The 18,321-nt window shown below is 32.2% G+C and overlaps 2 protein-coding genes across 2 annotated transcripts in view; one reads left to right on the forward strand and one right to left on the reverse strand.

Moving 5' to 3' along the window:
- LOC134695214 (dynein beta chain, ciliary-like) overlaps positions 1–5,982 on the reverse strand; it is a 76,374-nt gene extending 70,392 nt beyond the window's left edge. Inside the window, exon 1 of the mRNA XM_063556426.1 lies at positions 5,940–5,982. The gene's annotated coding sequence lies outside the window, so the exon portion shown is untranslated. The remainder of the gene's footprint in view (positions 1–5,939) is intronic.
- A 5,204-nt stretch (positions 5,983–11,186) lies between these two features.
- Positions 11,187–17,316, forward strand: LOC134694793 (uncharacterized). Its single transcript, XM_063555850.1, has 2 exons — positions 11,187–11,261; positions 15,389–17,316. The coding sequence occupies exon 2, from the start codon at positions 15,392–15,394 to the stop codon at positions 17,090–17,092; it is 1,701 nt and encodes a 566-aa protein (XP_063411920.1). The 5' UTR covers positions 11,187–11,261; positions 15,389–15,391; the 3' UTR covers positions 17,093–17,316.
- The last annotated feature ends 1,005 nt before the right edge of the window (positions 17,317–18,321 follow it).

Below are 18,321 nucleotides of genomic sequence, written 5' to 3' on the forward strand. Positions count from 1 at the left end.
TTCAAAAAACTGACTCGAAAGTTTTATGACGGCAAGGCCAGAAATTAGGACCCCATCCATACCCTCATATCAAATATTTTTATCTAATATTGTATTCATATTTTTCAATGACAATACTGAGTTAATAAAAAAACAACTATTTGATAACTTGAGGGGCACTTGACACAAACAACATTTAAACTATTAGAAATAGACCTTTTAAGTTGAAGCATGATGTTTTAAATTTGAATTGTATGTATAATACATGTATCTGTCTAATAATTCAAAACTTATTTTAAATACTGACTTTGAATTTGAATTGTATAAATATCTGTCTAATAAATCAAAACTTATTTTTAATACTGACTTTGAAATGAAGTTGTTAGGAGTTATATATTTTCATTTTATTAATTTATGTAAAACTTGAATGTAAAACTGTTTATGAAATTAATGTTATGCATGTTGTAAACATTACAGGATTATAAAGTGATATGACGTCAGATATATGTCAATGCTGAACATAAATGTTACTCAATGAAATAAATCTCTGCAAATTAAAATCACAAATAATTATAATCATCGCTATTTTTGTGATAATTTTTCATTTCATGCTATTTACTTGAGATAAAAAAATCATTGTCAAAAACTTGGGGTGCATGTGCCATTGTCAGTGTTTTATAATTAACAATAATCTATAAGGTCAGGGTTTTTTATTTTGTTGGTTTACAGATTTTCCCCATGAAAAATGGGGTTGGATGGTCTGAAAAAAAAAGAAAAAAAAGTTCTTTCAAGACAGAAAAATATGCAAAAAAACTATCACCTTTCTACCAATATGCTTGGTATGCTATTTTGTAATCATTTCAAAAATTTCAGTTCTATGAAGTATTATTGCTCAGCTGTCATAAAAATGATAAACATCGCATTTGTCTAATAATTCCTAAAAGGGATGTTGTGTCCACTTACAAAGACCATGAAGATGAAATTGAATTGTCATTCAACAAACTATGGAAAAAAAACAGATCCCCTTCATTCTTTTAGCTCTTTATCAATTCCATGAAATTTGGTGAAAATGATTTTCAAGCACGAAAACTAATAAAGAAAATTGCAAGCACGTCATACGAAAGTAAGTATACACTTTTGTGTTACAAACATAATAGACTCATCCACTGGAAAAACAAGGATATTGAGGTTCATCAGTTGTAATGCGTTCCCGTTTTTTTTTTTTTCTAATTGAACAATTATTTTTTTTTACAATGTATCTATGAAATAGAAAATTCCTAATGATTTGTTTATATTTAGTACTTTAACTTGAAGTCTTCCACAGTTGGACAAGTCCATTTTTAATTTTTCTATTAGGTAACACATCTTAGGAAATGATGACAAATACGGGAAACAAACTTATTATAAAAAAGTTTCGTTCACTTATTCATTTGCACAAGACATTTCAAGGTAATTTTTTGTCTATTTTTAGATACCGGTACATAAACATACAGAATACAGAATATTTTGAAAGTTATATTTTTTCACAACACAAAGACTTATCAATTCTGTTAGTGTTTAATGTAATTAAAGTAGTTTGAAAGTAGTTTTGTGATGATTACTGCAATCTATACCAAAAACCCAATTTTAATCATAACCAAATTTTTCAAAGTAACTACTATGAGGGGGAGAACAGGGGTAAGGGAGACAGGGAGAAGGGGGGTAGGAGAAAGGAGAAAGGAGAAAGGAGAGGAAGGCTGGGAAAATGGAGAAAAAGTTGGAGAAAGGAGAAAAAATAAAATTTCTCTTATTTTTGTGCTATTTTAAAAAATGATCTAATATTTCAAGAAAAAATATCTCAAAAGGTGATGTTTTATTCTAATGGGAGAAAGGAGAATGGGGGTAGGAGAAAGGAGAAGAGGGGTGGGAGAAGGGAGAAGGGTACCCCCCTTTCCTCCCCCTCTACTATCTGTACTTTTTTCAACATGAAAAAGTTGCAAAGGACAATTCACTCTACCAAATTAAAATCAATTTTATAAACATAATAAGAGAATTCTTGTGATGTGTAAATTACATTTTTTGTACATGAAAAAAGAAAAAAGTCTGATTCAAAACTATTTTTCACTATTTTCTATTCAAAGAAAGACCACTTTCTTTTCCTAGTATATTTTTATGACAGTTATATGGCAGTCTACAAGTCATTATACAAATCACCATAAAGTATATTAATGATTGTCTTTTTATTGAGAACATCTGTATAACTTGTATTTCTTTTAATATGCAACCTTATTGTTGTTTGTGTTCTTTTTATAATTACTCTTGAACATTAATAATGAGTTAACTGTCGATATTTGTAGCCTTTTTTTTCTTCGCTTTGAATACTACTGTCACTCTAATATAATTATAATCAATTTAACAATTGTCAGTTTGTTGTCTTAATTTTGTTTGACATAACCATGTAAAAGGGTGGTAAAGGGTTATTTTCGTGCAACGTTTTAGGCCTTTTTATTTCACGTGTTTTCATGTTTTGATGTTTTCCCAAGAGAAAACGAAAACGGGATCCATTGGGATCCCAATGTAATCCCAGATGTGTAGAACTATAAGTATTTCTGTAGCAGGTGTAAGAACACTGGCGTTACTTTAGTTTTACGATTTCGTAACGCAAATTTTAGATGATGTACGAGGGCTGTTCGTAAAGTTCGTGGACAAACTACAGTCTGCTTAAATATAGTGTTTCAGGGGAATTCTTTTTGCATATTTGTAATCCTGTACTATATCCTAGTTCGGTTATATCAATATTTGTCCAATTTTTAATGCGAAATAATAACACTTACTTCATATAAATATTAGTAATAGGGATTCGGAGCACGGCGAAAAAATCACACAACATGCAGGCTGGTGTTTTCATATTTCTGTTATTTTTAGTTTCAAAATCCGCCAAAAATACATGACACTTGCATTGTGACATCGGCAATAATCTAGACGTTACACCTGATAAATTTGAATGGTCAAAATTTTGAAATCGCAGCAAAATCCCAGTTTGAAGCATTGAATCCAAAATCAGCATCACTGAAAAAACGGACGTTTACTGAAATTTTGAAAAGGTGGAGCAGTGGACAGCTATCAAGTTTTGTGTAGACATCGGAAAAACGCCAACAGAAACACACAAGTTCTCAAAACAGTCTGAGAAACATAGCAAGACAATGCACTGGCCCACACTTCTTTAAAAACTAGTCTAGAAATTGATTTATTTGGATTCGAATGTCTGAAACATCCTCCGTATAGCTCTGACTTAGCGCCAATGGATTTTGCGGTATTCCCGCATATTAAACTTTTCTCCGTAGACAAAGGTGTGACGATTTATCTGTACTAAGACAGGAATTAATGAACATAATCTTAAAAATGAAAACAGAACAGGTTGAAAAAATATTTGAGTAAAAAGATGTAGAAAATGAGTTGCTTTGAAAGGAGACTACGTTTAGAAAAGTTAGAAAGTTATCGTAGTTGTCAGAACGTCGGAAATATTTGTTTTGGGGCTCCTGGTGAGAGTTGCTTATGATTTTTGAATTGATGAAAATACAATTACTCTAACAGGTACTGAAATAAAATTTTGTACACTTAATCAGTAAATCATGCAATTTGTTACATACTTATTTTATTTATTTCGGATGGGTAAATAATATTTTATTGAGATTGTTCTCAAACTTTACTGACAACCATCGTAATCTGCTTTGTTGTAATCAAATTCTTTATAACAATATGCAAATATGAACTCTCGCGAGATGTTCAAACAGGTAAATCAGAGATGATTTACATTCTTGTTGTGTTCTTCGTAATAATTAAGTTAGAAAATGACGTTATCGTTATGCATTACATTTCACACGAAACAGAAGTCCAGTTATTTATTAAAATTGTTTTTGTCGTTAAGTTCTAATCATTTCCGGTCATACGTAAAACATGTGACTAACATGTGATCACGCCCTTCCACCTGGATATACGAAATACTAGGCCTAAACATTATTTTTGTTTCCAACGGGATGTTAGCAAACATAATCTGTAGACTTGTTTTGTCTTGTTTTAAAAAGGAAAATACAATTTTCAAAGAGATTGCGCTGGGGGTCTATTATTTTTCCTATGTGCATAACGTTACTTACGATCTAATGTGTGAAAATAAATGCCCAATGACTTGACAAAATCGATTTCAGATTTGACAGATGTTGTTAACACACTTCGTTTCCTGATAACGATGTAAAGGGTCCTTGGAAAATTGAATCGAAATTACGTCTCTTATCATTGTACCGATGCTCGTTGGATTGATTTTGCTTTAGCAGTAAATATTACTGGATATTTAAGGTGAATAAAGATAATTTAATAAAAAATACATGTTAATATACCGTTACACTTGGAATGTACAAAGTTGGTATCTTTGTCACAATTTTTAATTAATTTTTTTATTCATGTTCTGCAAACACTTTTCAGAAACGCAATAAACTTGTCAAAGGAGAGGTGAACTTTTACCATGCATGACTTGAAAGGAAGTGCTTTATTGATTTTAGCCCACTAAAGTAGGTTAAAATGTAGAAACCATGTAGATGGTGTGCAGGTCACAAATATCACATGGTGCCTATTTTAAAGATTTTAATTCCAAGTTAAAAGATTTTTTCTTTACTGGATTTAAAGAATTTTCCATTGCCAATGATTTGGAATAAATTGTATATAACTGGAATTTCAAAATCAAATATAAATACATTGTTTTGGCTAAAACATCAAGATACAACGATTATGGTATCCTGTATCAATGAGGAAAATATGGAAATTTCTGAATAAATTGTACTAATTGTTTTCAAAACAAGCACATATTTAGGAGTTTTATAATACTGATACATTTAAGAAGGATTTTAAGAAAAAGTATACTGTTCAGATTATTTTAAGCAGATTTTGCAATAAAATAAAACTAAAAAAATGCTTTTGCTTTCCTATGGTTTCCTGTCGCATTGATTTTTTTTTTTAATTTAACATTGAAAATAGATTTTAAATATATGAAGCAAGTAACACCAGTAATGGTGTTCATTTATGTTTTTTGAAATATATTTTGCAAAATAAAGAAAATAAAGATTGGTTTCCTGTTTGGTTTCCTGTCACGTAAATGGTGAATCAAAATGTATTATTTTTTTCTTGAAAAACTCAATTGTTCCATTAATACTATTCTACCACCAACACAACCCACAGAATAAAAGTTAAAGTTTTAGTACATTTTGTACTTATAAAAAAGGATAGAAAAAGAAACCAAAGGTTGAATACCAAATTGTGGTCCATATATACCATGTATACTGTGGATTCACTTGTTTTCGTGGGTACCATTTTTCATGGATATTTGATTTCATGGTTTTTAACAAAAATCTTCATAATTTGATAAACCTTTATCATGTTTATTGAAAATATGTTATGGTTGAACAAATAATTTCGAGGTTTTACCTGTACCCATGAAATCCAGGAAATTGGTATCCAAAGAAAATAATGAATCCACAGAATAGCAAAGTCTATTTTTTGGATTGGAATCAAAACAAAGTTCAGAAATGACTCTAAAAGTTCGTTTTTTATTAAATTTGTCGCAGCTGAAGATTGCATGACCATTCAAACATGTCAAATAATTACAAAAAATGTAGATCATGTAGATTGTTTTTATCTATTTATGAAAATAAGAGTTGAAGCTGGGACAAATCCTGCAGTCTGTCTTAAACATTTTCAGTTACATTAGAGCCCCTAGTCTACTCCAAAATTCAGACAAGTTCGAATTCCCCTTTACGTAAAGGAGTGCATAGAAAACTCGATATATTGAGATTTAGATCGAGTTAAAACACTTCAGTATATCTTCCATTGCCTTTGGTTAGAGTTTATCTTAATTTGTAAATTGTGTAAATGATTGCACGCATATTATTGTGACAGAACTTTCTGTTTTATCCAAGTTTTCAATTTGTTACCTGAACAGTTTTCAGCCGGTATGAAACTTAAGGGGTGGATAGGTGGTAGGGACAGAAACGGTTATTTCATGTTCGAATTCTCACATAAACTAAACTGGACCAAAATACAGTGAACTTTGCGTTGACACTGAGACTACTAGTAGTAAGTCTCCACTGAGACTCTCAGTTTGACATCATCATGTGCTAGGCCCATTCTTGTTTTGTTATTGGGCAACACTCTTTATTCTATCAAGCCTCTTCGGTACTTCGCCTTGACTTATTTTCTTCCTAAATAAAGTGAAATATTCAGTTAGCCAACTCATATCATTAAAATATTTATTTCCAGGAATTTTTCAGCAAGTTATGTTGGTCAGTTTTCAACATTCACACGATCAATGTGTATGTATGCTTTTTTCATTACTTGATATCTTGACGGTTTTTAATCATGTGATTTCATCTTTTTCTATAAACAACAAACTTCAACTTTTCTGAGGACATTTTCTGTGCAAAAATAATCACTGAGAAACAAGATTTTGTATAACTACTAATCCATTAATTTTCGTGGACCATAATATCAAATGTGTGTTATACCAGAGACATATTATACATATTATAGGACATTATATGTCTCTGTCGGGTGATACAGTCAAACTTGGTATAAAGGTCATCTCCATTGACAAAAAACGCACTCGTCTTTAAAAAAGGCTCCTGGTCGAGTCACCATCTTGTTATCCTGTCCTAGCAATATCTATGCATTACAAACCTCAATTCAAAGTCCACCTCTCTTATACGGTCTGCTTTCTCTCTTCCCGAATGTGACCTAGTTTATATATATTTGTTTTGGAAACATCACTCTAAACAAGTAGGGTATACAAACCTCCGTGCTCTAAATTAATGTTGTTATCAAATGTACCACTGAAGCTTATAATTTGATATGCCAGACGCGCGTTTCGTTTACATAAGACTCATCAGTAACGCTTAGATGAAAATAATTAGAAAGCCAAACAAGTATCAGTAGCGGATCCAGTTTTTTTGTAAGGAGGGCCTACTGACTGACCTATGGGAGTGTCCGCTCCAGTCATGCTTAACTCAGTGATTCCCTCTTTAATCAACCAACTTTATACCACAAAAGGGGGTGGGTTGGCCACTTGAATCCGCCTATGAGTATATGAAGCCAAGTTGTAGAGTATTGAGGACTTAGAATGCCAAAACAGTTGTGCCAAATACGGCTAATTAAGCTATAGGTAATAAAATTGTGTCTATTGCTTGGGATTTCTTTAAGATCTATTTCAGTCTATTTCAATGACCTAAAATTGTAATTTTTGTGTCAATTTGTCTCCAGTCTAGACGTGTCTCATTGATAATCATACCACATCGTTTTATTTGTATACCCAATTATATAGTTACACATTATAAATTTAAAAAAAAATCTATTAATATAGTGAAATGCAATTATAAACTATGGGATCAAATTAATCAGTTAATTATCAGTAACATGTGCACACTGCTGACGGAGATTAAAAGTAAAAGTTAAAGTATTACTTTTTTATAAGTCATATAAGTAATTTTTAATCTCTCTTAATTAAAAATTCCCCTTTCCGTTTTAAGATTTTAATTATTCTTTGTTATGTATCGGAATATACCTATGTTTTTTAGAAAGTTTTTCAACTTGATCATGGAGCATGTAGAATAAATAAAACATAGACTGTTCTTAGAGGGTGGTAAAGGGTTATTTTCGTGCAAAGTGATCGCCTTTTTTTATTTCACGTTCAACGTGTTTTTATCTTTTTAATTTTACGTTCAGTCGTGCAAGACAGGCGCCTCGTTCAACGTGTTCTGCTTATTTATTTTTACGTGCATCGAAATTGTCAAATGCTTATTTTGCGTGCTCGGTATTTTTCAAATAAAATTCAAACACTTTGCAGGCATCGTCAAGAAATACTTTTTTAAAGCCGTAAACCATTTATATCATAAATGTGTTTACTAAATCGGGAATATCAAGTAAAACAGAGAGTGTACAACTATACAAGAAGACAGTGACTTAGTCACAAAAGGTTCACATCAAAATCTTTATTTTTCGTGCAACGTTCATGACAGAAATTATTTCACGTTCAACGTGAAAGTATGTCTTATTTCATGATTTTTTTTCCGTGTAAGCACCCCCTTTACCACCCCCTTCTTAGTTACGTCAAAAAAGTAACATGTCGGACACATGTATACAGGTACACATCATGCGAAACAAACGAAAATAACATCAGCGCGATAAGTTCCGTAATACCTTGTTATAGTGCTGCCATAAAAGTGCGATGTTTGGCTAGCAACAAAACCAGGTTCAACCCATTATTTATTCTTAAAATATCCTGTATCAAGTCATGAAAATGGCAGGTGTTGTCTTTTTATTTCATGTCCGAGTGTTTTGCATTGTCGTTTGTGTTTTGTTGCTTTTCAGTATTTCTGTCGTTTCGTTGTAGTCCTCTTTAATATAATTAATGTGTTTCCCCCGTTTTAAGTTTGTATAACCCGTATGTATTTTCTCTCAACCGATTTATGACTTTTGAACAGCGGTATACTACTGTTGTCTTTATTTATAACTATAAATAACGACTTTATATGTTCAAAACTGGCATTGGCTTTAAATACATCTTGAAATCTACACATATACTTACTTCTTACTCATTATTTAAGTTGAAAAGAACGCTGTACACATGTACGTACTGTATTTATCATAATCGCTCATCATTATTTTATCATGCATTACGCAGACTCTAGTGATCAGTATCCTGGAGTTTCTTGCGCATTTGTTAAATTTGGAGGTAGATTTTTCAACAAATTGTCGGCATTCCTATGAGAACGAACTTTGCGCCTCTCCTTGTCGACCCTTTCTTATTTTCATAGGAATCGGAGTTCCTTCAGAAACTTGTCAAAAACAAGAAGAACAAAGAAGCCATGTTATTTAATTTTCACATTCAGATATTGATGATGTTCTTTCCTGAAAAATCCGAACTTTTCTGATTTGGTTCAATTACTAAGAACTAGATATTAAAGACACAACAGACACGGCTTCATCCGCCTAGTACCTCATCTCAGTACTAGAATTTATGACAAACAAGACGATTTAAATTTCGAAATCATCAATTTCCCCCCACCTTAATAGCAATATATCAACTTCACCTGCATATGTGATACACATTTCAAAAATTATTAGGTATTAAAGACCTTGCAGCTCTTACTCAGACTTTGTCAAATGTCACCAGTGTCTGAGCAGAAAGTTGATGAACCAGGGGCCATCAAAGATCGTCTCGTCCTTTTTCTAAAAAATAGTTCACAAGAAGGTACCAATATCTTGTTGATAAATATTCTAAATCAACTTCACAAATGATACACGAAGGTCTTGAAATATAGATTATTGGTACTGACGTTGTTTATTATCATGGTAACGTGTAATGGTGTTCTTTTATTTGTATTTGTGAATATTGCTTTTACTGTTTGGTCTATTTTTTGTGATTTTCTGTACTTATACATGCCGTTATTGTGTTATTGTAAATTTTTGTATTCTTGTCCTTCAGTTTTGCTATTGTACTTCTTTGTTACAGATTTGTTTGTTTTTATAGTGACTAATATTGTAACAAAATGTTGACTGTTGTACCCCTATTTTTGACTTTTTTACCTATTATATCTGTTTGGTTTGTTCACACATTGTTTATTGTCAATATAATGAAATTTGATGTGACTGCCATACAAGTGAGAGGTCTAGCTAGCTTTAAAACCAGGTACGGTCCACCATTTTCTACTTAGGAAAATGCCTGTACCACGTCAGAATTATGACAGTTGTTATCCATTAGTTAATGTGTTTGAGCTTTTGATTTTGCCATTTGATTAGGAACTTTGCGTTTTGAACTATTCTCGGACTTCAGTAGTTTTGTGATTCTACTTTTTAATTCAATATTATATTTTTCAAATTTGGATTCCCGCTTGCGTTGCAAAACTTTACCAAAAACTTCAAAGGGGGTTTGTTCTTAATCTGAGAAAGTGCATCGATCATCATTACACACAAAGGTGGAAAAGTATATTAATCATAACACAAAAACAGACTTTCCCAATGGCTGGAAACCAGGTAATATTACATAAGTGTCATTGTTAAAAAATTGAATTGAGCATGTTGAGGGATATCACTCATGAACAGCTAAAGTGAAAATCGTCAATATTAAACATTAATTTTGTCATCCGTTATACCATTTTTAAGATAGAAAAATCCAAAACTTGTGAATGCATAATCCATAAAATGTCAGTTTTAAATCAATCAAGGACGAATATTCACAAACAGCAAAAATAAAAATTCTCGATATCGAAATTGATGCACACTAAAATAGTCTTTTTTACCAGTAGCAATGTAGTAAAATTGGAACGCATTGGTTGAACAATTGATTTGGTATTCATTTGGTATTGCAAGGAAACAACCGGAGCGTCTTTGAATTGTTTGTTGATGGATATGTTTTTGTGTTCTGTTAAATTGTTCCTTTAAAAATTGTTACACGATGATGACTGCTGTACCCATATTTTGAGTATTTTATGTTTTTTTATGTCTGTTTAGTTCACGCATCATTGTAAATATAACTGAATTTGATTTGACTGTCATCAAAGCGAGAGGGTTAGCGCTATAAAACCAGGTTTAATCCACCATTTTCTACATTTGAAAATGCCTGTACTAAGTCAGGAATATGACAGTTGTTGTCCATTCGTTTTTGATGTGTTTTGTTATTTGATTTGGCCATGTGATTATGGACTTTCCGATTAGATTTTCCTCTAAGTGCAGTATTTTTGTGATTTTACTTTCTATACCAAAACCTGTTTGCGAGGTTAAATTGGAGGTTTTTCTTGTCTGCTTTCGATCTGCCTCAAAAATCAAATCCATGCAAGGAAATATCGATCTGCTCTCTGTTTAATAAGTTAACCATAAGTGGAAAAAAACACTTTTTCGCAAATATTTCACTTCACGGTCCTTTGTTCATGTTGTAGACCTATGAGAGGCAGTGGCGGATCTAGAAATTTTGATAAGTGGGGGCCCACTGGCTGGCCTAAGAGGGGACCGCTCCCGTCATGCTTCAGTGATTCCCTATATAAGCAACCAATTTTTTGTCTTAAAAGGGGGGCCCGGACCCCCTGCCCCCCCCCCTAAATCCGCCTCTGAGAGGTTATATAGACTCTAACTAGACTATAACTCTAACACTCAAGACCTTTAAAAAATCATATATATATTTAAATGTCAGTGGTAAACTGGAACAGGTATGATCTATTTATAGATATAGATGTCATTTAAATATTTCCTGATTGCATGGTTACAAGGTATGTTTTTGTGTCATCATTTTTCTTGATTTTTGTTTTGTTTTAATATATGATCAAATGAGATAACGTGGACAAATATCAACGAAAGAGCAACCCAACCAGAATAGAGGACAACAGCAGACAGATACAAGGTTTCTTCACGCGTATTTTTGTAATTCTTATTGATTAACGGTTATAGTCCAGTCAAACTAAGTTTAAACCTCAAACTAATTGCAACAGAAAATGTTTTAACTCTAATCTATAGCCCTAAATATACACAGAAAAAAGTCCCAAGAAATCTGCCTTGAAAAAAATTCACAAAATCAGCATTTTTAATTTCCTATGGAAATTAACGTTGGAAGGGGAGATAACTCTGCCAAAAAAATGAGGCTTTTTTGTCAGTTTGTGGTTGTTTGTCTTTATATTAATGTTAAGTATGATACTTTGATCATGAAATGTACAAAAACGAAGTGTTATCGGTATTTTTATTATTTATGTGTGCATTAAAAAAGAATATATGGTTAATTAATTGTTTTTTTTTGGTTTTTTTTTATAAAATATGAGATTCTTTACCTTGACATGTTGAAAAAATCAATAAATGGTCAACTAATGAATTAAGAAATCGAGATTGAACCTTGTTAAAAAGATATGAAAACACCTTAAGATTTGTTTGTTTTACTCTAAAGACGGCTAAAATATCAAGAATCAATAAATTCTGTTGAATAGAAGCGGTTAACTTATAGTTTTGTATCAATTGTTTTGATATTTCTGCCTTTTCAATGGAAATCTCCATAGGATTTTGAATTGTGCTGTTTTAGTAAGATTTTATAGGACTTTTTTCTGTGTATGTTTGGGGTATAATGCTAAAGATTAAAACTTAAAAATCTTCTGTTGCCATTACTTTAAGGTTTGGCCAAATTTATGCTAGATTATCTGGACTATTAATTTAAATAGCTGAAGGTTCATCATAACAAATGGACAAATAATGCCGTATGTACACCCCAAAAACTACTCGGACTACAGACGTATTTGTCCAGTTGGAAAAGTTTTAATAGTTACAATAGATATCTATACAACTACACTATAGGTGAGTTAAAGGATGTAACTGAGTGGACAGTATCAAATGCAATTCCGGCGTTTGTTTATGTTTACACCTTCTGCAGGAATGAAAAAAAAATGCTTATCAAAATCCAGAAATGATTTTATCTAATGCATTTAACTTATATACGTCTAGTTAATTAACCTTAAAATCTGTATCAGGCATATATGGAAAAGGCTCGTCATACTTTCAAATGCAGGTTGATAATCATAAATCATTGAGGATATACATGAGATATTTACGGATCCCTATGTTTCGATTTCGATTAGTCAACATTACTTTATATCAGGTTGTTTCATATTTCACAATATCCTTAGATTGAGCTCCATACTATTATTTGTCTATTCAAGACCTTCACAATTGGATTCCAGGATATCCCTTAGTATCTATTGTGTTCCTCAATTATGTAGGAGCTGCACAATTCTATATAATGGTATCCTGAAAATAGACATGTGGATATCCTGAAAGAATTAGGAACATTCGACATGACGTCTTTTTTTATTTGAATCCACTACTGTGCAAGTCCACAGCTCATCTCCGGAGATTTTTTAAAGCATACTTGGTTTAACATTAAGAATGGAAACTCAATAAGACCTGACACTTTTGTTGGAACCCACTACTGTGCAAGTAGATCACAGCTCTCTTCTTCTGAGATTTTTATAAGCACACCTGGCTAAACTCAATAATGTTGTCTGAAAACTGAAGCGAAAGATACCAAAGGAACAGTCAAACTCATATATCGAAAATAAACTGACAACGCCATTGCTAAAAATGAAAAAAATCATCGGACAAATAAAAGTACACAAGAAACAACATAGAAAACTAAAGACTCAGCAACACGAACCCCACCAAATAGACTAATATGTAGTTTATATTGACTGTATAAAGTACAGAAACTGGAGACATGAGAGACTAACAGTGACTCTTGCAAGTATAACATGATCATCTAAACTGATTCTCTTGACCAACACGTTGAACTGCGAGTTTGTGTTCACAAATAATAACCTTTATAAGTAATACCTCAGGGCATTTAAAAAATATAAGTTCATAAGATATAATGACGAACATTTGATACATGACAATCATGTTTGAGTGATATCTTAGAGCATGATTTTCATAATAAAATCACAGTCTCTTCACAAATCCGGGGTTCCCCTTTGGTTGTAGTCAGCGCTGTAAAACATAGATATGTCTGACAAGTATTTTATTTTGGTAGTTAATGCAAATGTTGAAATCAAAATGACAATACTTAACACGCAAACTATGCAAAATATTAATTCAAACGTATCTTATCCAAAACTTAATCTACAAATATGCAAAAGTTTGACATGAGTATCAATAATGTGGTCATTTTTATAAATTTCCTGTTTACAAAACTTTGAATTTTTCGAAAACTAAGGATTTGTTATCCCAGGCATAGATTACCTTAGCCATATTTGGCACAAAATTTTGGAATTTTGGACTCAATGTTCTTCAACTTTGTACTTGTTTGGCTTTATAAATATTTTGATATGAGCGTCACTGATGAGTTTTATGTAGACGAAACTTGCGTCTGGCGTACTAAATTATAATCCTGGTTCCTTTGCTAACTATCAGAGTCAATGACTAAGAGTGCATGGTCAGGAAGTCATCATGGATGTGTCAATTCTTATACAAATGCATACCAAATAGCATTTACTAACCATACAATTTTTATCTCAAACTCACCTAATAGCAACCTTTACATATAAACTGTCTAAAAAATTCAATAGACCATGACCTAGGAGTCATATCATCAGCCGGACATTACAAGCCTTAATTTTTAACGTAGTGAATTCGTCGAGGCTATATAACACCATTAATTCGGTTCAAAATAATTAGTCCCTGAGGGTATCACCAGCCAAGCGGTGAAGTTTTAGTATGAAAACAGGGATATAGTTTTATTGAAATTTGCTCTGAAACATATTTAGGGGACGACCATTTGATATTCTGGGGGGGGGGGGGGGGGGGGGCTGGAGGATTTGTTTTTGGTCGGTTATTTATTTTTGTAAACTGAGAGGACAGATTATTCATTTTCTGCACTATTGAAGCAAGATTTTTCATTTTCATTAAAGCAAGGGACTGATTATTCATTTTCACAACTATATTTATGATAGTCGAAAACATACATTTTTTTTAAATATTTGTTAATTATGAATAATACATGTATAGTCAGTCATTATGTACCATTTAATCAGAAAAGATCAGTATCCCCTGCAGAAATTTTAAGATTCAAGATTTATTTCATAACCTCAGACACATACTTGCATGACTTGTGTACAAGAGGACAATATATTACAAATATACTAAGATAATACATAGCGAGACAGGACTAACGAAACACAAATACATAGTAATAAGTATATTATAAAAGACAATTGGTATAATTAGATTAAGTATTTTATAATTTTCTTCACGAAATGAATCATTTATATTCCCGAGCAATATACATGTATTGCATACAACATACATACATAGTATTAAAGTTAATTTAGTTTGTTTTTATCTAGCCTTTTTCAAAAGTATTGTTAAACATATTTTGCCTAGCGGAGCGAGGCAAAAAAATTTTGAAGGGTTTTGATACCGCTGAAGGCCCAAGAAGCTATAGATCTGCTAAGTTATTTATTTTCAATACATTGCAAGTCAGGTTATTTATTTTCAAACTACCACAGAATAAACCATTTATTTTTGTGATTATCAAGGCTGAGTTATTTATTTTCAAAATCCTCCTGCCCCCCCCCCCCCCCCCCCCCAGAATATCAAATGGTCGTCCCCTTAGAAGTTCAGCTTGATATATCCCGTAAGGATATCTCTAATTCCAAATTCATCTTTAGTTATACTTTCTTCGGTTTAATAAGCTCTTTTTAAGTTTTACTGATATATTGGCCTTTTTTTAACATTTTCTGATTCGAGCGTCACTGATGAGTCTTTTGTAGAAGAAATGTGCGTCTGGCGTAAATATAAACGTTTATGTAGATCAAATATAAGAGTCTTGTGACGCAAGTATGATAAACGTTTTTATTTGTTTTAGGTCATGGCATCCAATAAACCTGTACCATGTGGACCTTGTCACAAACAAAAAGTAAACAATAAAGCTGAAATCTGGTGTTATAAATGTGATGAAGGATTATGCTCAAAATGTTTGAACCATCACAAAAGATCTAAAGGAACTCAAACGCATCAGACAATTGATATCAAAAGTCATAACCGATCCATCCAGGCTATCAAAACAGAATGTGACAAACATCACCAACAGCTCAAGCTGTACTGTCCAAGTCATTTAATTCCTTGCTGTGATAAATGTGTGTCTACTAGTCATTCAAAATGCACAGAAATACAAAGTTTATCAAGTGTAGTGGAGGAAACCAATATTGAAAAGTCGAAGGAATCTGCAGAGAAAGACATTAGTTCTATCTTGTTTTTTCTTGACAAATTATTGAACACCAAATCAAAAAATATCAAAACAGGAGAACATACATATTTAGGTATAAAGAAATATGTTAAAGAGATTAGAAAGGAAATAAACAAACATTTAGATCTCATAGAGAACAAGTTATGCCAAGAAACAGATACCATTTGGAATCAGGAAAAATTAAAAGCAACTGATTTCATTTCTGAAATTGAAGGAAAAACGAAAAACTTAAAAGAGATGAAAAACAATTTGCATGGCATCACTGAACATAATACGTCGAAACTTCAATCATTTTTATGTGTACATTGGATTGAACAACAAGTACACCAATTTCAAATGTATGCTGATAATCTGGAAAAAGATAAAAGGACCAAAGAATTTGACATCAGAATGAAACAAAATGGCGAGATAGAAACTCTACTAAGTAAATTAGAATCGATAACGTCCTTAGGAGAGGTAATGGTCGTAAAGACAGACATAGATTTAAATAGAGAAACATCAGTTAAGAGGAAAGCACAAGTAGAATCAATAGAACATTTCAACATACACAACATGACAATGAACATTGAGACTAAGATAAAGACCAACATCGGTGAATGGATAAGCGACATTATGTGTTTGATAGATGATAGAGCAATTGTAGTGAAAGGTGGGGGTAAATTTGAAGTTATCCTTGTTACTTCCGATGGAAAAAAAGAAAAACGTCTACCAATACCTGAAGGATGTCAGAGTGTTACACAGATCAATCAGAATACTATTGCTCTAAGTTCTCCTTTTGATAAAACAATTAAGATCTTCAATGTGGAGAAGGAAAAAGTAACCAAAGTTATCAAACTAGACAAAGTATGCCATGGATTATCATTCTTCAATAATACTCTGGCTGTAGGGATGATGGGAGATGAGGGTAGTGAAATTCATATAATAGACCTGGATGGTAAAACACTGAAGTCAATGAAGGTTCATAGTGAATCAAATTTCTTTAACGTTGTATATTATAAGGACAGAATAACCTATAGTGACCCTGGTAGCAAAACAATTACATGTACTGATGGATCGGGTAAACAGATCTGGCAATATAAGCGGGATTTGTGCAGACCGGAGGGTCTTTGTACAGATGCTTATGGGAATATCATTGTAGCAGACGTTGAATCTGATAGAATAATAGCTATATCAAAAGATGGACAGAATAGTAAAGTACTGGTTAGGGCAGGAGATGGACTAAAGACTCCAACATGCATTTATTTAAAGCATAATGACTCCTCAGGTCTTATTAGTGATTACACTGGCACGTACTTGGCCAAATTTAAGTTGTCCTATGGATAATATACATATTCAATAATCTTAAGATATCACCTGATACGTCAGTAATAAGTGAAGAAATTTGACATTTGGAGAAGGATCTGCTTCCCTTCTGGATCACATGAGGTCACACCCCAGTTTTTGGTGGGATTTGTGTTGCTTAGTCTTTATTTTTTGTTGTTATGTTCTCTGTACTATTGTTTGTCTTTCTATTTGTATCCCTTGCATTGTCATTTTATTTAATCGAGTTATGAGCTTGACGATCCCTGTGATACCTTTCGCCCTTCTTTCAAAAGTAAGAGAAAATATATCTTTTTTTATTTTGTAAAATTTAATGATTGTAAAATAATTTATAGCACTTTGTAAAAAAAATATGCGATTAAGATTAATGAAAACGGTATAAGATATATCATACATACATACAGTTGTTGATATTAAAATTGATTTTTGATGAACGTGAATAGAAAAGATTATTTTGAAAGTCACATGAATCATGTATTAATTGCCTAACACTATAGTCCCAGGTAAGTTGGAGGGTTGGCGCTTTCAAACATTTTAACCCCTGTGTGTGTGCTTGTCCTTGCTATTCTAATTTTATCAAACGTCAGCACTGTCTGATTAGATGGTTGATGGTCAAGAGTTATGTCAAAGAACGTCTGGTCCTTTTTCTGAAAAAGGTTCATTTAAAGATACAAAGACCTTGTTGATAAATATTTTTTTATCAACTTCACAAATGATTTTATCCATCTGGTCTTTTTTTATTGTGCTTGGACCATTTATTTAGTTATTGTCTTTCATTTATGCTAAAGTGCTTTGTAAATATTTTTTTCTTTGTGGACACATTAGTTTGTAACTATAAAGATAATAACAAAATGTAGACTGCTTTGTAAATATTTTTGACACTTTCTCTTATATGTCTGTTTATTACGTTTAAACATCGTTGTCAATATAATGGAATTGTATGCGACTGTCATACAAGTGAGAGGTTAAACTAGCTTTAAAACCAGTTTACAAACACCATAACCCACATAGGAAATGCATGTACCAAGTCAGGAATATGACAGTTCGTTTGATGTGTTTGAGCTTCAGATTTTGCCATGTGATTACGGACTTTCGGATTGAATTTTCCACGTTTTTTTTTATTGTACTTTCTACATACATATTTATCATACTCTCTTATCATTATTTAAGCTAAATATAAAGCTTCGCATATATTTATCACGAATCTTCAGTTCTATCAGCTTCATCTTAAT

This window comes from Mytilus trossulus, chromosome 13 (genome assembly GCF_036588685.1).
Source record: "Mytilus trossulus isolate FHL-02 chromosome 13, PNRI_Mtr1.1.1.hap1, whole genome shotgun sequence".
Taxonomy (NCBI): domain Eukaryota; kingdom Metazoa; phylum Mollusca; class Bivalvia; order Mytilida; family Mytilidae; genus Mytilus; species Mytilus trossulus.

Bases quoted from the DNA above. Each gene is read 5' to 3' on its own strand.
- LOC134694793 (XM_063555850.1), top strand. From the start codon at position 15,392: ATGGCATCCAATAAACCTGTACCATGTGGACCTTGTCACAAACAAAAA.